General features: G+C 40.3%; 1 protein-coding gene across 1 annotated transcript in view; it reads right to left on the reverse strand.

The window, feature by feature from the left end:
* Nucleotides 1-16155: 16155 nt before the first annotated feature.
* Nucleotides 16156-22954, reverse strand: part of cacna1ba (calcium channel, voltage-dependent, N type, alpha 1B subunit, a) — a 518974-nt gene continuing 512175 nt past the window's right edge. The window contains exons 47-48 of the mRNA XM_067969602.1: nt 21820-22043; nt 16156-19393 (exon numbers count right to left, since the gene is read on the reverse strand). Of these exons, the coding sequence (XP_067825703.1) occupies nt 18833-19393; nt 21820-22043 (785 nt within the window). The 3' untranslated portion in view covers nt 16156-18832. The remainder of the gene's footprint in view (nt 19394-21819; nt 22044-22954) is intronic.

The following is a 22954-nucleotide window of genomic DNA, read 5'->3' on the forward strand; positions in this document are numbered from 1 at the left end:
CAGTCCATCACCGGCATCTCCACATTATAAAAGGCAGCAGCGTTATACGATCCAAGGCATAATTACATAATGAAGGGGGATGTTGACATCTGGATAGCCTTTCCCAATGGACAGAAAGAAACCATCTTGAGGAAAGCAGCCTGCTGCTAATGCTGAGCTGTGTTTACTGTAGCCTGTCCCTTTAAATCTGTAAAATTGTTTCTGGAGCAGCATCTAAATCTTATTTGCTACCTGCGGAGGGGGTGGGCAGGGGAAGTGGTGTAAATGTACATATCTTGAGGTTAACTGTTGCTACTGAGGGATGTTTCGATCTTCCAAAAAGTACTAAAGAGCAACACTGCCAACCACTTCTCCTGAGTCAGCAGAGGGACCTCTGATGTTCCAGATTGGCACCTGCTAGCAAATCCCTGGCTTCTTTCATGCCGGGTTATCAAGGTCGGCGGAAATCGGCAGGAAATGACAGGCTTTCTTTCCCTTTTTGTAAAAAAAATAATAAAAGTATTAAAGAGATGGTTCTGTTGTGATTTGTTGCGGTTTTCCAAATATATATGAGCCAATCAGAAGCAAGGGTGGCATATATTCTGCAGATGTGACACTGAGATGTGGAGGGTGTGGTCTAAAATTTGGATTTCTATGGCGTCTTTTACAACCGCAGGACGTCCCAAAGTGCTTTACAGCCAATGAAGTACTTTTGAAGTGAAGTCACTGTTGTAATGTACAAGACTTTCATTAATTGAATAAATAAGCACAAAAAGACCCAGTACAGGAACAGAGTGGGGAAAAAAAACTCATTCACTCTCTGAATCACCATGTTAGTTCCCATCTTGTCTTGCTCAGTCAACACAGGCCACTCCTTCATAACTCCTTGGAACTGGGCACAGGGTACCATTGACAGCTATGGGAGTAGTGAATGGTACAACTAAAGAGAATGGAAGAGAACTTAACAATGGGAAGCAAAGGCTCAATAGAAAAAAGTAACCAGAATCGGAATAAAAAAGTGTCACATTGTCAATTATATTTTTCTTCCTTGAAGCTAAATGCAAACTGTGATTTTTTTTTTATTCATACATGGGATGTGGGCGTTGCTGGCAAGGCCAGCATTTATTGCCCATCCCTAATTGCCCTTGAGAAGGTGGTGGTGAGCCGCCTTCTTGAACCACTGTAGTCTGTATGGTGAAGATTCTCCCACAGTGTTGTTAGGAAGGGAGTTCCAGGATTTTGACCCAGTGATGATGAAGGAATGACGATATATTTCCAAGTCGGGATGGTGTGTGACTTGGAGGGGAACATGCAGGTGGTGTTGTTCCCATGTGCCTGCTGCCCTTGTCCTTCTAGGTGGTAGAGGTCGTGGGTTTGGGAGGTGCTGTCAAAGAAGCCTTGGCGAGTTGCAGCAGTGCATCTTGCACACAGTGCAGCCATGGCGCGCCGGTGGTGAAGGGAGTGAATGTTCAGGGTGGCGGATGGGGCACCAATCAAGCAGGCTGCTTTGTCGTAATACCATTCTCGGACTCCGTACCAAATATTGACAAACAACCGTCAGTGAAAGAGCTAATTGTATGTCAAAGGAAGACCATTTCAACAAATGATAAATAAGAATACCGATACACAGCAACGCCATATTAAGCAACAATAACAGGGCAGTGTCTCGATGTGATGTGTGACAACTAACAACGAGTCCCACACATGTCTACACTCACCCCACATAGCATGATTCACTGCCCGAATACAGCAATTTTGCAGAGAAAGTCCTGGAGGTAATGAACGCGCCAATTTCTGAGCAGAGATAAGCAACAGCAAACCAACTGCTCCAACGATGGGAAATCCTAGAATCATACAGCACAGAAGGAGGCCATTCGGCCCATCATGCCTATACCAGCTCTTTTAAGAGCTATCCAATTAGTCGCATTCCCCTGCTGTTTCCCCATAGCCCTGCAATTTTTCTTTTCCTTTTCAAGTATTTATCCAACTCCCTTTTGAAAGTCACTATTGAATCTGCTTCCACCACCCTCTCAGGCAGTGCATTCCAGATCATAAACAACTCACTGAATAAAAAATATTCTCCTCATCTCCCCTCTGGTCCTTTTTGTGAGGAGAAAGTGAGATGGTGCCGATTGTCTTCAAATATTTAAGACTTGAGCCTTTCAACTGACTGAAAAATAATGCCTTTTCGAGCCAATGAAAACAAAACCGTTCTCGATCTTCATGGAAATTAGGTGGAAGAAGAAAGAAGACAAATAAAAAGGTTTCAAAGTTTCAAAACGGGTATTACGGTATAAAAACTATTCCTGAAACACAAATAGCTTTTATTAATGCAGTCATCGTACTTGTTTCAGTTTCACAGTGAAGGTGAGCTAGAATCTTAAGCAACTGGCTGACCCAGGGAGATAGTGATTTCCCATAGACCTGCCAGCATTCTACGGGTTAATGAACAGTTTTTTTTAATATAAATACACCCCTTTTGAATTACATGGAAGATTAATCTCAAGATGTCTACACGGAAACAGATGTGGAGAGCTGTTATACCAGATTCCCAGATCATAGCGCAAAAAGTCAGTCGGAAACCACTGCACATTGAACGAGCTAGGCAAACTCTGCTGTAACCCATAAGAACTCAAGTGACATGTAGAGACTTTGCATCCAGTCAATGAAAACCACATGAGGTAAAATTCCTCTTACTGAAAGAAAATCACACAAGAGACCTGTGTTTTCCCCCAATTCATGCCCCACTAACAAAATCATAGTCTTAGAAATTCCACAAGCGGAGATGTTTCTGTTAATGGGACATTAGTTATGGAAAAGAACAGACTAATTTGTAAAAAGATGAATTTGACTCCTTATCCGGTATACCATCACGAATTTTGATTGCTGTACAAAATAAAGTTGGAAGAAATGGGATCAAAGAACAGCAATATTTAAAGAAATAAAATTTGTTACAACAAACGTTCCAGTGACAGAACTAGTGACACAAGTGTCAGTGACAGCATACCCAGAGAAATGAATACAGATTGTGTGCGTGTGCATGTGTAGCACACAAATCAAGTCACAATAGCTCTCACTCCTGACCAGTATCCAGTGACTCCTGCACTAAATGCAAATCTAGATCGAACTTAGTTACGATGCTCCACCTGTTAACACTCATCATCAAGGGTCACCGTGGTTGCCAACCCTCCAGGATCGCTCTGGAGTCTTCAAGAATTAAAAGATTAATCTCCTGGATACTGCTGCAAGTGAACCAGGAGAAATATCATAGGGGCATTAAAAAAGTGTTTTTTTCCCCCCATTTTCTTTGAATACTGTCATTTATTAGTTATAAAAATATTGGAGATGGGTAAACAAGGCTGTTTGACTGGGCGGATGAAACCTCCAGGAATTTGTCCAACCAGAGTTGGCGACCCTAAGGGTCAGACATGAAAAAGGGCAATTGGGGCAAAATAGTGATGAATCAATCAGCACCAGTCGTACCATACCACAGGAAGGAGTGAATAACTCCGGGAGGAGGAGAACATTCCCAGAAAAAAATAGTCGTGATTTCACAGATTATTTCCCATCAAATTATGGTCCATCTCCAATTTTCTTTGAAATAAAAAAATTATCCCAAAATCTAGACACATTTCAACACTCTTAGACCACTGACTATATTCAGTTTATTACCTGGATTAACCACTCAGTTGTATAACGTTATTGAAATAGACTAATAAATACAATTACGCCCAGATTTTTAAACAGAATTGACTGATCATGCTAGATTTTTTACTTAGATAATGCAGCTCAAATTAGTTATAACAACAGCCGATGGTCAGAGCATAACATGACAGATCGATTCATGAAAATGTCCAGTCATTTCACTCAAGTTGCAGGGTTTCAAAATGCAAAACTGTGTACAAATGAGTCAGTAAATTATTTAATTCTTGATGTTTAGAATAAAGTGTGGAAAAACATGCACTGTTTGAATTTCACAATAAAATGGAACATAACAGTTGTGCCCAATAATTACTAATCTAAATGAAATAAGGTGCACCTTAAGGAGCACCTGCGAGCACCGAGAGTGGGGAGACAGCGCCGCCTGGCGGACTGGACCGGATACAAGCGGCCACTGAGGTGCCCCCACGACCCAATGTTGTGTTCTTCAGCAATGCAGTTCATGGTTTAATTTATCCAACACTAAACAAATTGTACAAACTATTTGACATTACTTCAATATGGCATTAAAATAAGCCTGGAATTCAATGCAAATTAATGTGCACCAGAAGCAATGAAATCTTAATCTTCATTTCTTTTAAATGTAAATTTAACCAAGATTATTTCCCTTTGTTCCAACGTTTTAAAATGTCATGTTTTTATTAGATGTGCAGCATTAATGTTGCAGCCTGATGCTATCTTTAATGCTTGCACCAAGACACTCACCACCATCTCTTAGCAATGACTCCCAAATAGTTTCCTGGGAAACTAAAGAGATCAGAGTGTCAGCTCCTTTACCTGTGAACGAGGCCCCGGACCCCAGCTCTGGATCGTCCCCATCATTCGGTGCACAGCGGGACAGGCGGAGACACGCTGCCAAAATAAGAGCCAACTCAAAGATCCTCCAGTCCATAATTTCTGGTCGGTCAAGCGGCGCAGGACAGTCAATCAATTAAATAAAACAAGCAATTTTTTTTTAAAAAAATAATAAAATCACCGAAAGCTGCTCAGAAATCTACCAGTCGACTCATCCATGCTGCGAGGAGTGAGGAGAATTTTGAGTGGGGCTCAAGATGTGTGGAGAGACAGAGCGAGAGATGCTCCAAGCGCCTGTCAAGCAGCAGCGGTCCTGAGTAACTCAAGCCAGGTTCTGTTCTCCCCGGAGCCTCTGCTACATTAGCCACAGGGTCCAATCTGCAGCCAACCAGCCAACACGCACTCATGTCCAATCAAATCACCCGCCCGCCCGGTTTAACCCTGGGAGTCAGGGCACCACCTCCCAGGTTGTACTCTGTAGGTTAGTCTATAAGTCAGGTACGACTGATTTTCAGGCGTAGGAGCCTGTAATAATAACTCTGTGTTCCTACTATTGCCATATAACTGTATGTATTCCCCCCTCATAGCAAAAGTCAGGGACAGCTGGAGACCTCAGGAAATCATCATGGGTCAAATTAATGAGAAAGATTGCAGCACCATTCTGCATAGAATGTTTAATTTTAAAGCACACTTCTAACCAAAGTAATCCTGCAAATGGTTTAGACTTTACCAGTCTCTATGCTGCACTGTTGCAATCAAGTGTGTTGCAATCAAGCCAAAAGCTGGTCAGGATAAGAAGGCTGACCAGGAAAAAATTTAATGATCCCTCCAGTAGGAATAGGGTTGCCAACTCTGGTTGGAGGCATACCTGAAGGTTTGATCACGTGATGTTCTGGCCATATGACATCTTGTCACATGACAATTACAAATGTTATTGTATTTACCTTATGGGTCCCCTGTAGTTGAATATCTTTAGTCGTGCTTTTGTATCAGCAGCTGTTGTACAAGAAGTTCCAACAACCAGAAGGCGAAGAAGGGAAACTGAGGGATGGGAAGAGGGGAAACCGAGGATGAGGGAGCGATTCGCAGGGAGAACTTTGATTCCACCAGTAACTAATGGTAACTCATTGAAATTGCACTGGTAACTCATAGAAAGTTGCGGCACAGAAGGAGGCCATTCGGCCCATCGTGTCAGTGCCGGCCAAAAAAGAGCTATCCAGCTTAATCCCACTTTCCAGCACTTGGTCCATAGCCCTGTAGGCTACGGCACTTGAAGTGCACATCCAGGTACTTTTTTAAATGAGTTGAGGGTTTCTGCCTCTACCACTTTTTCAGGCAGTGAGTTCCAGACCCCCACCACCCTCTGGATGAAAAAAATTCTCCTCAGCTCACCTCTCATCTTTCTATCAATTACTTTAAATCTATGCCCCCTGGTTATTGACCCCTCTGCTAAGGGAAATAGGTCCTCCCTCGTCACTCTACCTGGGCCCCTCATGATTTTATGCACCTCAATTAAATCACCCCTCAGCCTCCCCTGTTCCAATGAAAATAACCCCGGCCGATCCAATCTTTCCTCATAGCTGAAATTCTCCAGTCCTGGCAACGTCCTCGTAAATCTCCTCTGTACCCTCTCTAGTCTAATCACATCTTTCCTTTAATGTGGTGACCGGAACTGTACACAATACACAAGCCATGGCCTAACTAGTGTTTTATACAGTTCTAGCATAACCTCCCTGCTCTTATATACTATGCCTCGCCTAATAAAGGAAAGTACCCCTTATGCCTTTTTAACCACCTTATCTACCTGTCCTGCTACCTTCAGGGATCTGTAGACATGCACTCCAAGGTCCCTCAGTTCCTCTACACCTCTCAGTATCCTCCCATTTATTGTGTACTCCCTTGCCTTGTTTGCCCTCCCCAAATGCATTACCTCACACTTCTCCGGATTGAATTCCATTTGCCACTTTTCTGCCCACCTGACCAGTCCATTGATATCTTCCTGCAGTCTACAGCTTTCCTCCTCACTATCAACCACACGGCCAATTTTTGTATCATCTGCAAACTTCTTAATCATGGCCCTTACATTTAAGTTTAAATGTAAGGAATCTTACAACACCAGGTTATAGTCCAACAGTTTTATTTGAAAATCACAAGCTTTCGGAGGCTTTCTCCTTCGTCGGGTGAGTGTCAACACTCACCTGACGAAGGAGAAAGCCTCCGAAAGCTTGTGATTTTCAAATAAAACTGTTGGACTATAACCTGGTGTTGTATGATTCCTTACATTTGTACACCCCAGTCCATCACCGGCATCTCCACGTCATTTAAGTTTAAGACATTGACATATACCACAAAAAGCAAGGGATCTAGTATGAGCCCTGCAGAATCCCACTTGAAACAGCTTTCCAGTTACAATCACACCCGTAGACCATTACCCTTTGCTTTCTGCCACTGAGCCAATTTTGGATCCAACTAGCCACTTTCCCTTGGATCCCATGGGCTTTTACTTTTCTGACCAGTCTGCCATTGGGACCTTGTCAAAATCCTTGCTAAAATCCATGTAGACTACATCAAACGCGCTACCCTCATCGGCCCTCCTTGTTACTTCCTCAAAAAATTCAATCAAGTCAGTCAGACATGACCTTCCCTTAACAAATTCATGCTGACTGTCCTTGATTAATCTGTGCCTATATAAATGACGATTTATACCATCCCTCAGAATTGTTTCCAATAATTTGCCCACCACCGAGGTTAGGCTGATTGCCCTGTAATTACTCGGTCTATCCTTTTCTCCATTTTTAAACAACGGTACAACAGTAGCAGTCCTCCAATCCTCTGGCATCAAGCCTGTAGCCAGAGAAGATTTGAAAACGATGGTCAGAGCCTCCGTTATTTCCTCCCTTGCTTCTCTTAACAGCCTGGGATGCATTTCATCCGGGCCTGGCAATTTATCTACTTTCAAAGATGTTAATCCCCTTAATATTTCCTCCTTCACTATGTTTATTCCATTCAATATTTCACACTCCTCCTCCTTAAGTACAATGTCTGCATCATCCCCCTTTTTTGTGAAGACAGACGCAAAGTATTCATTAAGAACCATACCCACATCTTCTGCCTCCACACATAGGTTACCTTTTTGGTCTCTAATAAGCCCGACTCTTCGTTATCCTCTTGTTCTTTATGTATTTATAAAACATCCTTGGTTTTTCCTTGATTTTACTTGTCAGTATTTTTTCATGGCTTCTCTTTGCTTTCCTAATCTTTTTAATTTCACCCCTGCACTTTCTATACTCCTCTAGGCTTTCTGTAGTATTGAGCTCTCAGTATCTGACATAAACTTTCCTTTTTTGCCTTATCTTACCCTGTATGCTCCTGGACATCCAGGGGGTTCTAGATTTGGCATTCCCACCCTTTTTCTTTGTGGGAACATATTTGCTCTGAACCCTCACTACCCCCTGAATTCCTCCCACTGTTCTGACACTGATTTACCTTCAAGTAGCTGTTTCCAGTCCACTTTTGATAAATCACTTCTCAGCTTAGTAAAGTTTGCTTTTCCCCAATTGAGAACTTTTACTCCTGTTCTATCTTTTTCCTTTTCCATAACTATGCTAAGTCTAACTGAATTATGATCACTACCACCAAAATGCTCTCCCACTGATACTCCTTCCACCTGTCCAGCTTCATTCCCTAAAACTGAATCCAGGACTGCCCTCTCTCTTGTTGGGCTTGCCACGTACTGGCTAAAAAAGGTTTTCCTGAATGCATTTTAGGAATTCTGCACTCTCTATACCTTTTGCACTGATTCTATCCCAGTTAATATTAGGGTAGTTGAAATCCCCTACTATTACTGCCCTATTTCTCAGAAATTTGCCTACATATCTGCTCTTGTATCTTCCTCTGACTGTTTGGGGGTCTATAGTGCACTCCCAGTGGTGTGACTGCCCCTTTTTTGTTCTTCACTATAGTAATACACTAATATATATAGTAATACACTAATAGTAATACTGGTAACACTCAGATTCCCCTCTGGTTTGGACACAGGTTCTGTGTGAAAGGAACAACTCTGAACTGGGAATCTCAGTCAGAGCTGATCTGTACTTGGATTTCACACATCAAAACTGGCCGACGTAGACTGACCTGAACCAAACCGAGAGGTCACACAAAGTGCAGTGAGCTTGGTGTTTGGGGCACTTCTTAAAAGGCACATCGTCCTCAACTCTGCTCAGCACCATCATTTCTAAACTACTCCTTGGGCTCGGACTCAATAAAGGAAAGTTTGCATATAATTATAGAAATTACAGCACAGAAGGCGGCCATTTGACCCCAGTGCCTGTGCGGGTGCTGGGGCTCAACTATTGCTGCAGATCCTTTTATATTCTTTTCAAATATTTATCACATTCCCTTTCAAATTATGTTCAAGTCTCTACCTCAATAGCCACTTGTGGTGAAGGATCCCACTGTCTAATAGCCCTCAGTTCAAGAACCTTTCTCCTTCCTTCCCCCTTGGTTCTTCCAGTGAGAATCCTCGGTCTCTATCTTCTTGTTCCCCATTCGTCCACCAGTAGAAACATTTCTTCACTCTTTTCCTACAGTAAGGTGCCCAGGTTTCACTCATCCCTTTATTTATTGCTTCTCTCTCACTGCCGCTCCCACTCACCGCCTTGTTGCTGCTACTCCTGGCTCTGCAGGAAATGATGCTCACCACGCCCACTCCATTCCGCAGTCTCCCTCTCTCCCCCTGCCCGAGCCCCAATCCCCCCCGAACCCAAGTCCCATTCTCTCCCCTGACCCTCATCCCCCAGTCTCCATCTCTCCCCGACACCCATTCTGCAGTCTCCCTCTCCATAACCCTCATCCCTCAGTCTTCCTCTCCCTATTTCCGGTCCTTCTCTTCCTCCATCCCGACTCCATTCTCCAATCTACACATCCCCCGACCTCCATTCCCCAGTCCTCTCCTCCATCCCCCAGCCTCCCTCGCTCCCCATCCCCCGATGTCCATTCCTCAGCCTCCCTCTCACCCCGCTCTCCATTCTCTAGTCTCCCCCCACCTCCCCAGTCTCCCCCCCCCTCCCTAGTCTCCCCCTCCCCGACTTCAATGCTCCAGCGAGAAATCTAAAGCGCAAAGATCTCCCAGGCGGCCAGAGGCATTGCTTGGGAGATCCATGCCCCAAACCGGGACAATCCCGGGCAGTCCGGGATGATTGGCAACCCTAAATAGGAATAGCGTGGTGGATCTTGTATTATTTTCTTGTTTTCGAAGAGGGTTCTGTTGTTAGTGAAATTAAGGTGAGATTTGATTACATCCGTTACACTTGCTGTCTGCAAAGTAAAGCTGCATAATGATTCACGTATGGCTTCATCTCATTAACGGTTTCAGTTCATCTTTGGAAAAGCGTACGTGAGGGCACGTGTGAAAGACACTATATCCAATTCAGCTCGCGCTGCAGTGATAGTGTTAGACCCCCGGATCACACTGTCGTCTAATTAGATATTGGGCAGCAAAGGCATACGTTTGATCATAAGACGCTCAGACTGCTGACAGGAGTGACCAGCCTCACTTTACCTGGAAGATTATCTCAGGCAGACCCAAAATCCCTAACAAAACCTGATAAAATGAGCAGTTTGCTTGTGGTTTGGGCTCACAATAAGTTGGATGATGGGTGTTATTCTGCTGCTAAGTTGCAGTGTGTCTAACCTGGTCTGTCCCTTTACGAGCATAAAGTCTAATATCTATAAATAGGCACACCTTGAGGTTAATTATTGTTGGTTAGGGAAGTTTGTACATTGGTGGGTGCTTGTAAATTCCTGGCTCCAGGTCAGAAGGAACCAGCATGAAATGATGGTCTTTCTCTTTTTATACTTCTGAAACTCTGAAGTGTGACATCTGAAATGTGATGGGTAAATGCAAGATGTGTTTTGTTTTTAATTCAATTGCTTTTTTAACAGAAATTTGACTGTAAAGGAGGGTGTGAAATCTGGTCAGACTGATTGAAAATAGTCCCATGAACAAGTGTTGTGACACTGCTGGAGAGACTCCAACCTTTGAATGAATTGGGATGTCCATCGACCCAAATCCCATATGTCACAGCCTGCCTATATCATTGCGTTAGGTGGCCAGTTGAATTGAAACAAAAACATAATCATAAAAAGTAAACAGTGAAAAAGTATTATTCTTTTTGTGCAATTTTCCCTTATTATTCCCATTTAACCTGTAATGGGCAATAACATTGCTAGTTCTATTCAAGAGGTTTGCAAAGGAAGAACTAAAGTTTACTTCTAGGATATAAGCAGGAAAAGCCCTACTATTTAAATTTATCAGGACTTCCAACATTAAAGTTGCAGTTGTCCTGCAACTTCCACATCAATGTGAAGTGTTTCCAGAGTTACATTGATATGAAATGTAATCCAGGTGTCAGGTCCCAACCTGACGCCCAGGTACAATGAAACCAAGCAGTGCAAGACTGATGTGAGAACCTACTGTGCAGTTGAATTTGTCGTTGACTTTACTGCAACCTGGATGGATGTATGACTGGCAGATTAACTCTGATCTGCCAGTCACTCATTGCATATCACAAATACTGGTCCTAGACCAGTAGCTTCAGTATAACTGCAGCCATAGTTATTGGAATAAGCTGACAGAACCAAACTTATTCCTATCGGAGAAAGTAAGTTGAATCGAAATACGACACCATCAGGTTTCAGCTTCAAGCTTCAGCTGAATTTCCTGTGCTCAAGGATCCCGGGAAAGTAGAATGGCTGAGGTGTTGCATTTGATATGGTCGTGTATTTTGATACAAATTACTTAGTCACAGCTGAGCAGCCAGCAAGCAATATAGGTTTGCCAATCTCTTAGAAAAAGATTGTGCCCTTTAATCAGTGTTAGCCAATATATTGGAGCAGAAACATGAACATTTAATGCTGACAAGACATGACTGAATGGAAGTTCCAGCAATGACCTCCTGTCAGCATTTCAACCTTTAGGTGTTCAACAGAAAGTGCAAGGCTGATTACAGATCGCAGCCTGCATATTCATGATCAGAATTTTCATTCAACAATTTCTTAAGCTCGGCATAAAATCTTGTACCTTATTTTGTTATTGTGGTTTCCTGCTTTGTAGAGATACTATCACAATCTCACAACTGGCCAGGAGTGAATGTTCTATTACATCTGGTGATGTGTGAAGCAGGCTGACTGGAAACTAACAAGTCGCATGAGGCCTGACAATCCTCAGTTAAGTTGCAAATATACTGTTCAGCCAATCAAAGCACGTTACTTTCGACACATTTTGAGGCAAATGAGCTGCTCAATGACAGACATGGAGTGTTACAAAAATGAGAAATATTTTAACAATTTTATAATTTGATGACATATTTCTGTAAAATAGGTCAGCTAACACAGATCAGTTGATAAAGAGTGATGCAAGCTGTTTGCTAATGGATCATTTATACTAATATAGTCAGATTCCAAGTACATAAGAACCTATTCCTCAGAGATATGTGGTGCATGCATAACCAGGCTAACACTGGCTCATTTAATCTGTAAACATACATTTCATTTGGTTGTTAATGGGCTAAATCGAAACTGTGCATCCTGTTTCGACATATACATACTTGCAAATAAATTGTTAAATATTTGTGATCTTTCTTCAGAATTAAAAAAAATGGATTTTAAAACATTTCCTTTACTGGTTTTTGGAATATTAAAAATCTCCCAAAAACTTGTTTAAAATATTTAGAGAAAAATTAAGATTATTGGGTGGCTGGTTTTGAATTTTCAAAATTTGCATGGAGATCAATTCAAAAGGAGAAAGTAGAGCATGGGAGGACCATTTTATGATAGGGGCGAGGGGGCATGGTGATGGTGTATGGAACCTCCACCACCTTGTGTCATAATGTGGTAGGAGATAGACTTATGCCCATGATTTTCGAGATGGTTAGTTATTATTCTCAGTTGTGTAATTATGGAGTGACACTGAATAGAGAATGGGTGCTGGGCCACAGGGAGAGATAGGAAATCTGGAGGGGACTGGGGAATGGGTTTGGGAAAGGAGGTACGACCGCAATGATCTCGAATACTTTCCAGCAGACACTCCAGCAGAGTGGTATAGGCAGAGGATTTGGAGCATGTTAGTTGCTGACCTTCTTGACTGGAGATTGAGTACAGCATTAGGAGACCATTGGAAATGAAAAAAAAAGCTTAATCATTAATATACTTAAACAAGAAAAGTCACACAAATTATAAATGAGGAGATTTAAGATTTCACTGGTCTTAAACCTCCATTGCACACACAGTGAATGTGTTTATAGAGAAAAAGAACTCTTAAGGATTTTTTTGTGATTCATCAATCTACTGCTCAGCAAGAAGTTCCAGCTTCTGTAGTCAACTCAGTAATTCCATAGTCTGGCTTCATGACAAGTAAATCCTTTGATATCCTTTTTAATTTAGTGACTGTGCAGTGAATAGGGGTCAGAGAGAGCGTGAGTTTTCCGGAACAATTTTGCTGGCCTGCTGTAAAAAGACAAATGGAGAGGGGGTTAAGGGGAGATTTAATAGGGGCGTTCAAAATCATGAAGGATTTTAATAGAGTAAACAAGGAGAAACTGTTTCCACTGGCAAATGGGTCTGTAACCAGTGGATACAGATTTAAGGTAATTGGCAAAAGAGCCGGAGGTGAGGAGAATTTTTTTACGCAACACATTCTAATGATCTGGAATGCACTGCCTGAAAGGGTGGTGAAAGCAGATTCAATAGTAACTTTCAAAAGGGAATTGGATAAATACTTATAAGGGATAAAATCACAGGGCTATGGGACTAATTGGATACCTCTTTCAAAGAGCCGGCACAGGCATGATGGGTGGTATGGCCTCCTTCTGTGCTGTAAGATTCTATGATTCTATTGTATGAAATTTTAAAGAACGTACCTTAAACATACAACCTGATTTGGAAGGGTGTTATGTGTGATGATCAGCCTGCATGAAAGACAATTTTGAGCTGAAAATAAAAATCTCAGTTCACAGCAATGATTCTTTTTATTGGAATCATGTGATTCCACTTGACAGTTCTTATAGATATTATGTGATTGGACATTTCATCTAAAGCTGGTGTTGCATGATTTCCGTGGGTTCAATTTTGTTATCAATGGTCATTATGACCTGCTTTTAAACCACTGTTTTTACCCCCTCAATGGCTTGGTTTGTAAATGTGCTGCTGAAGACCAGCTGGTCCACACAAGGGGGGGTGGTGGAGAGGGGCATATAATTTGCCTCAGTGCCCTTGGCCTCGGGAGAAAAAAAAATCAGCCAGAGTTCCTGATCACTACACGGTGAATCCAGCCAGAAAGTGTGGATTTCAGGTAAGGTCAGGCTTGGCTGTGATGCACTCACAGTAAATTAGCCTGTTGATAGCTACTGACCAGGCTCAGATTAGAAAAATAGGCATTTGCTGGCTCATCCCGAGTCACCCTTACTGAGTCAGCACCTTCAGGAAAGGGAGGGAGAAAACTGTAGGAAACAAGAACAGTATCCTTTTACAAAATGTTCTCTATCTGACACAGTGTAAAGTATCACTGTAGGGTGAAACCCAATGGAAGAAATGAACATGAATGGAAAGAACCAAACGCCTACTCTACATCAACCATCTTATTATACTGTGCATTTAGTGCTCCGATTCTGAATGTGAATGTTTAGAAATTGGTTGCATTGCTTGAGGTGATTATAAGGTAGCTTTATCATCTAACATGTAATAAAAGAGTAATGTGAAAAGTCAGCACAGCCAAAGACGCCTGCTAACCTTCGACACAATAATCACTCACTGCACTAACAGTATTACCTTGAGTATATGTAGGAAAGTAAGATCCAGGAGTGTAATTACAATGTTTTGGAATAACATGGAGTGACTGATGGAACTTCAGCCGACATGGAACCCTTTAGTGTGGACATACACACACACACCTTAGTAACATTGAAATGGCCAACATTTTAACATGGTGAGTTGACAACACAAGTGTCAAAGCCATTTGTAATGGAGAACAACGGACACATTGTGCTGAGTGCAAACATACATGGAAAGTGTGACATTTGAGGTAGGAGAAGGAAAATAACACGCACGTTCTGATGTCAGAATGTGCAAAGTACAAGGTTTATTTTTCAGAAAACACAGGGAGATATAGTATTCTGTATATATAATACTGTATTTTCACCCACATTACAAGAGTGACCACCAGTGTGTTGGAGTGCCCTCGGTCTTTGACTTCAGGCATTATAACATGCTAATTGTCACTCTCAATGGGAACCACAGTTTACATGCAGTAGACTCCTTTCCAGTTTGATCCCTGACAAGCTTTCCTTTTACAAGTTTTTTTTTTAACATCATGAAGTCTACCATTGAAATAGTTTCACCTTTTTATAAGATCATGCTTGTCTTCAGAGCAACTTTTCTCCAAAAACACTGATTTGATCTTTACAGGGTTCAGCTGAATAAACAGATTGCAAATACATTTAATTGTTTTACAATATTAATAATTTCTTAAAAGGCCTAAGTCATCAGGATTTTTTTTTGGCTTGCAAGCCAGAAACTTCTGTAAAAATTGTGTTGAGATCATAGCATCCCTTCATTGATGCTGTTCAGGACATAGCCAATATGGGTGTATCAAAGTCTGCCATTTTTTTTGACCATAGACACTTAGTTGACTGTTTCAAAAGATTTAAGAGCAATATTTTTATCTGTTCACTAATTTTAATGAGAAAATAGACAGGAGTATAAAGTACACAACACCCCCTTATACTCGCATCCACTTTTTTGATAAAATTGGCAAAGTGAGGAACCTAGGTTTTTACACAAAGATCACATTTTGGAAAGTCAAAAAGTCATTCCGTATTTTCAAAAAATTTGATTTTCCGAAGCCATCTGTAATACCAAATGGTTCATGTTTGCCACGAGTACAATGCCATTGCGAAAAATCTGTTGCTATGGTAACAACCAGCTAAGTCCTTCCCCCAAGATGACACAGCCCCTTTAAAATGACAACTCAACCCGAACTATTCTTAGGAAAGTTAGAAAGACCACTTGCCATTAGAGTTGTTTTTGTTTTTACCCAAGAAAGCAAAAATTACTTTATGCGGATTTTTGAATATTATGCCAATCCAAGTAGCCTTTTTTCCCCTCAAGAAATGATGTTGCAGTTATGCCCAAGAAATTCACTGAGCAAATTACTTTGCAACCAGTTTTCAACAGTTTGTTTCAATAAGTTTTATTTAGTCAATCATGCATGAACAAAAAAAGGACCTATTCAAACATTCCAAAAAATTCCATGTTTTCTTTTTGGTTAGCCACTTCCTGTGCAGGAAGTTTTTCTTGTAGACAGGAAGTGATATAAAAAGACTAGCAGGGCAAAAGGTTAATGCAATATTCAAGCTAAGGGCATGACATGCAATTTCTGTCAGTTGCTTAAAACAAAAAGTAACCATGATGCTTAACAACATTTTGTCCCAATTATAATTAGGGTTGTGTTCTTTTTGGTACGAGTGTAAACCATCAATAAAAGACATAAGAACAGCTCAGCAAATGCATCTTTATATAGTTTCAAAACATTCATACATTCTCAACATATTAGTTAATGCAACAAAGCCAGTTAACAATTTTTTTTTAAAGATTTGCAGAAGTCTTGTTTAAAAATTGTGCAAATTAGAAAAACATGAAGCATGTGAAATTTTCCTTCTAACTTTTATTTTAATTCAAGGACTCTGCCTCATACAAAATGTAACTGTAGAAACTGCAGAAGTTCAAAATTTGGCTGATAAATATCAATCAGGCAGCAAACTAGTCATTCACAGGACCTTATTAGCTCCGGTCATGTTGCATGGTTGGAACTCATTAACTTTCCCAACACTGTTTTATATATAAAGTTATCGCCACAAATTCCCAAATTCATATCAAATTTTTTTCTTTCCTTTTTTAAAAATGAACAGCTGATGAATACATTGTATCAAAAAAGTGGTTCCAAGATAAACAATATTTCATGCACATACTTTTATCACATGCTAACATTACTTCATCAAAGTACAACCACTAATAAACTGAACTCTGGATGTGAAAATAGTTGGGTGTATCTTGAGTTTGGCAACCTACTGTAAACGGATGAAGGGAAGGTGTGCAGTTCGGTTAAAAGGTGTAGAGGTCACAGGTAACAGTTTGACAGTGAACTAAGCAAGTGTTTCCATTTTCATTTTATTATTTTTGTTTACCCACAGCAGCCGCACAATACTGAATTGGGACAAAATAAAAGATATTAAATAAGAGTGCTGACACTTTTGTGTACTGTTGTTGTACATGAACAGGGCGATATTTTTTACACCCCCAGTCACAATCAACCTCAGATGTCACACCACAAACTGTCATTTCCAAAAATATGGGAGTGTTTACCTTTAAAAAAATGTTTCTGACCCTTCTGCACAGAAGCAGTTTGATAATTAATGAGTACAATTGGTGCATGCATTATTCAAGATGTCAGTTTGATTTAAAATGTCCCGTTAAATGTTGCAGGAACAATTTTTCATTAATATATATTTCCCTCCCACCCCCAACCAATAATTGGTTTTCTTTAAAATTTCAAATAATCATTGTGCCTTTGTATAAGGAAATCTATAAAACATTTGGTCACAATCATGCTGAAGCCCAGAAGAGGAGAATCCAGCAGATAAAGCTACGGAATGGATGATTTTTTTTTTGTCTGTTGCATAGCCCTCCTGACAAACACTCGGATCATCCTCTGTAACCCAGTGTACTCACTCCATCGTTTGATTCTTCAAAGTGCACATTTTGTAGGCTACTTCCAACATTATTTTTTTTGAAAAGAATTACATTACAAAGGCAACAGCAATGTTTTCCCATGTATCCTTACAACATAGAAACTGTACACCATAAAACGTGTGCTCATAACCTCCACAACCAAGTTTAAAAGACTGGACATGCACTCTGAATTTTAAAGACAGCAGACATAATGCTGTATTGGTTCGCACATTGTTTCAGCACTGATGTTCCTGTTTTAACTTCAAAAAAGGTTAAAGCCCACATTTGCTCATCAACACCAAATAAAGTCTTTTGGCTTTATGTTTCAAATTTTATTTTTGCAACATGTCATTACTAATTTCAAGTCCGGTTAGCAAGAAACCATTTATATATATTTTGTTTTTGTAAACCACCAATTCCTCTCACCTATGCTTTTCAGCCATATCTCCTAGGGTCCCCACTTACCAGTTAAGATGCACTGAAGCAAGAGGCTGTATCTTCTCTTATGAGATATTTAAAAGGTTAGGCACTTGGAATTCAACAGTTGGAGCAATAAATACAAAGAGTGGAACTCAATGATTGAATGACATCAGGCTAACTCGTTAAATGCAAATCCCTACTTTTTGTACACATTATGAAAAATAAATGAATGCTATGAAGTCTGCATGACTATGCGGGGCTATTTACCGGTGATTTAATTGTGAAAGAATGATGCAGTCAGGATCATAGGTCATGTTACCATCAAGATGAACGGAAAAAAGCCCAGCAAAAATGGAAAAATGAACAAAGCGACAATTTTTTTTAACAAAGTGTAAAAAGCAGCACACAGAAAGGCCTCTGGACCTGAAGAAATGGTGCTGGCAACTCCACAACTTAAAACTTAACATGTTGGGGAACTTCTTGGTGTAGATGAGAACAATGCAGAGAGATGACGAGACATAGTGCAGTACTAGAGCGGAATTTGTTTACTGGCTCCATTCAAGACATTTTTATGTCTGTTATTAACATCAAGTCCTACATTTAAAAGGTTTTGTCGTGTGTTAGTCTCTCGATTTGCATTAAAATATCCTATCTCCCTTTTGTTTCTTTTTCTCTGGCATTCAAAGTCTGATGAAAGCAGATCCACCTTCTCACAACTTGTGTCATAAAGAGGCAATCTCATTCACCACTTGTTCCATTGGTTCACAAGAGCAGGCTATTGTATTTCATCAGTTTTGTTTCACTTTTATGTATATATTTATATAATAAATTTGGCATCTGTTGTTTTCGGAAATAGCCAATGTAGGGAGAGATAGAAAAACAGACGTTTTCTAGAATTAAACAGTCTTTTGTTTTCTTCACTTCAAGTGAACAATTTTTCACCTGCAAATTCAGTGCAAAAACAAGCTGAAGCAATCCTTAAAAAAAAAACGGATTACTGGAACAATTTCCAGTTTCTAAATCCCCATAAATGCTGCATATGAATATACGCTCTGAGCTCTGACAGAACACCCTGCAGATGATAAAACTCATCAAATTAATGCATAATCTGTAAGAGTCTCGCTAGACTGCCACGCTAGCACCAATCATCTTCATCTGTTTCGTGATAATATTTCCGTTCTCCTGCACCTGTCCCAGGGCCTGTGCTCATGCCTAGGTTGCAGTGATAACCGTTCGGGACTCTGCGGCTTTGGTGAGGTTGAGATGTAAAAGATGAGGCGCAAGAAGTCCTTGGGGACCTTCCCGTAGTCGTGGCAACAGCCGCCTCAAAGGTCAGCATGTCTTCTGGCAGTGTCTGGCCCTCGCTGTCGTAACTCTCGCGGTGTCCTAAGTAAGGATCAGAGCCAATGCGCATCACCATCGATTGTCTGCTCTCACCACTAGCATAAGGGTGGTTCTGGGACTCGCTGCGCAGTAAAGTGTTGTGCTCCGACCGTCCGCGGCTGAGCCTCCCTGGGGGAGTTGGGTAGAAGACGCCTTGCAGGTTGTTAAACTGAGCCGGAGAGGAGTTTGCAGTTTTGTAGGTGATGTTGGGTCGCGGTGTTAGAGGTGTCTGCGGAAGCTGCCTCCGACCACGGCACGGGGTGCTAGCGCCAGAGACTGACTGCAGAGGGCTGCCATTAACCGAACCACTGCCCTACATGAAAATTGGAACAAAGCAATTCAAAAAATAAAAGGACACACGGAAAATAAAACATCAACGGAAAAGGACACAAAGCCACACGAGAGAAGAAATAAGGCGAAAAGTTTGGACAAGCACCAAAAAGGGAAAATAAAGTATGAGGCAAAATACACAGAGATGCAGAGAGAATGGGGAAAAATGATTATCATGAGTGGCAAAATCAACTATTGAAAAAGTAGGTACATAATTAGCAGTATTAAACGTATAAGATAAAACTCTAGAAGAGAGTGGTAAATAGGAAGAGTGCAGAAGTAGTTAATCAAGGGCTCACAATAGAGATTTCATTAGTGCAGTATTTATAAAATATTCATTGAAGACATTTTGAATAAACAGTCGATACATTTAAATCACAGTATGAAGGTGTTACTTTCATTAGGTAAAAGGTGTGATGATGCAGTAAATTCTTTTCTATGCAATACTGGGGAAAGAGATAAATTCCAATGGAGATGTGTACTGTAAAATTTCGCACTGCCTGTGAACATTCATGAAAAAGTTGGTGTGAGTTTAAGCTAGGTAAACATGGTAAACATGCTAAACATTAGTGAAGACAGGAATATATACTACAAATGGTGTAAATGCAAACTCAGAAAGAGACAGTAAGACATGGAGTAATGGTCTCATAATACGCTAGGACAGAGACGATTTGATATTTTTTCTATTAGGGAAAGTTTGTGATGTGCAAATGCAATCTCAGACAGAGGAAGCTAAAGGTGTCTTCACTCGATTTTGAAAAAGTGATGCCCAGTTTGTTTATTTTTAGGATATTTGGAAACTGCTTTTTATGATCCAATTCTTTCATGCTAGATCCTCTGTTCTTACTTTGTGTTTATTAATTTATTAAAAGTCAGTTCTTCAGGATAACAATTGCTCTTACTCTTGATCTGTCAGATGCACTTCTATGCTATTACCCAAGGCAAAATATTCCCAAAAATATGCTTGTGTCTGAATGTAGGTTTAATTTTCAAATTATCTTGATGTGGCATTTACTGTAAATCAAAGCTGCCAACATTTCAGCCAATTGCTAAACGTATTATCAGTTGGATCAGAATCAACAGAGAAATGTTGTAAATCTTTGGGTTACGAATTTATGCAACATACTCTGAAGTAATTTTGTGTATTTGCACTCAGCAGCTTGGACTGAGAATCATAATGCCAGTTCCTGCCTCAAGAAAATGGAAAATACTGGTGCAGAGTTATAATGAATAAAAGCATCATAAATTAATGCTAATACTTCAATAATTTTGGATTCAATAAAACATCGTTCTAGTAAAAGTATCACCTTGATGATATTAGTAAAATACCTCCCACCAAAATCTTTAAAACACTTATCATCTATGAATACACTTGTAACAGAAATTTCAAACATGAAGCTGCCAACATTTCAGCAATTTGTCATAGGTGTTCTCAACTCCATCAGAATCAAATGAGAAATGCTGGCTGTTACCACTGAATTAGTGACTTCCAGGTGGTCCTTTAAGGGAACAAAATGAGAATCTGGTTTATTGAAAATTGTGTGTAAATGTTGAACAGAAAATACTATTTTTGACCAGGAATTACATCGAAATCATTTCATGTTAGTACTTTTTCAATAATATCTGTTCTCTGGTGTTTCTCATGTTTAGTGGCTTATTAAGTCCTTGTTGTTATTTTAAGAATGATGGGTGTCAACAGTCTGATGATGGAGCTCATTTGTATGCCAATACACCTTGCCATACAATGCCAAAGCATCATACTCAAGTTCCCCACAAGTTATGTACCGAGTCTCAACCAGGCAATTTGAGGGAGGTGCCAAGCAACGATAATATGCTTCCATTCACAGAGGGAAAGAAAATCAGGAGACCGTGATTCAACCTAGGCCACTCCCACACACCTCTTATTAACCAGCTCAAAAGCAGCACTGATCAAGGTCTACAGCCAGGATCCTGGAGTAGAAGAATTTCAAAATATTATGGCAAACACGGAGATCTAAATAATCAATACAGCACTGAAACAGGTGTTAGAAAGAAGTGCAAAATATCTTGCACACATTAAAGAAACTGAACATTTCTAATGATACTTGGTTGTGACCTGCCTTACATTCACCCTCTACTTCACTCTACCTTCTTGATCAAGTTTCAAATACTTCTGTAAAGTTTCTAACTTCAAAGGTCTCTTCATACTCAATATTTTAGAATACAAATCAGAAAAAAAGTTTACATTTTAAGAGTTCACCACATGTAATACTGTGTCTGAGGACAACGAAAGGAATTTTCACCTTTTAGTCCCTAATTTAACATGATTTTTAAAAAAAAACTTCTATTTCTTATCATCGGTTAAATTATGTTTAAATAGAACTCACAGTTGCCACTGAGATCCCCTGACATGTGCTAATTTCTTCTCACCTGTCTGTGGAGGCTATGGTCTGGGCCTGTACTAGGAGATGCAGACCGGCTGTTATCAGTTGACTTGGGCTGTGGGGGTTCCCGACTGCCATAGCGGTCGCAGGAGTAGTAACGCTGCTTCTCGTTGGAGGATGGAGGTTTCCGCTCCTGTGATCTACCTCGCTCACGCTCTTTTGATGATTGGTCCCTTGGTTGAGCTACAGAACTGAGGTCATCCATTTGGCCTACAAGCAACATCATCATGCAGAGTATTACTCGTATGGCAGTGGAATCTGAATTTTGTTTTATTTTGAGAAGTATGTTATTCAACCAGCAGTGTTCATACATCTTACAGCTGGCTGAAAATACCACAGGTAGAATTGTGCAGTAGTGACTAGAAACACCATCCATTGAAAAATGCTGCCATCCCACACTTCCTGTTAGTAATGAACGAAACATATTCACATACTGCCTTTTGGATGAGACATTAAATCAAGGCCCTGTCTGCCTTCTCAGGTGGAAGTAAAAGATCCCAAGGCACTATTTCAAATTAGAGCAGGGGACTTCTCCCTGGTGTCCCGGCCAATATTTATCTCTCACCCAACATCACTAAAACAGATTATCTGGTGATTATCAAATTGCTGTTTGTGAGACCTTGTTGTGCGTTAACTGGCTGCCCCGTTTCCTACATTACAACAGTGACTACACTTCAAAAGTACTTTATTGACTGGAAAGCGCTTTGGGACGTCCTGAGGTCCTGAAAGGTGTTTTATAAATGCAAGTCTTTTTTATGCTGCAAGGGTATGGAATCAGTCTACATAACTTACATGCATCATGAAATCAATGGATTCCTCTATAAATACAATCTAATTCAAACACTAGTGCTTAGCAGTTCCAGTTATTCCATCCTTCATTCCAAAAATGATTGAATTTACAATTTTCACTTAATGTTTGAAAAAATAATATTTTAAAAATGGCAGTGATGTTAAGTGTTGACTTTAAATGGATTTCCATTTCTCCCTGATGCAGAGCTTAAATACAGAGAATCAGTAAACATTTTGGAACGTAATCAGAAATCAATAGATGGCTTCTAATATTCAAATGATACAGTTGGTGGATTGAACCACTAAGAAAGAAAGAACTTGAATTTATAAAG

The sequence above is a fragment of the Heptranchias perlo genome, chromosome 31 (genome assembly GCF_035084215.1).
Source record: "Heptranchias perlo isolate sHepPer1 chromosome 31, sHepPer1.hap1, whole genome shotgun sequence".
NCBI lineage: Eukaryota > Metazoa > Chordata > Chondrichthyes > Hexanchiformes > Hexanchidae > Heptranchias > Heptranchias perlo.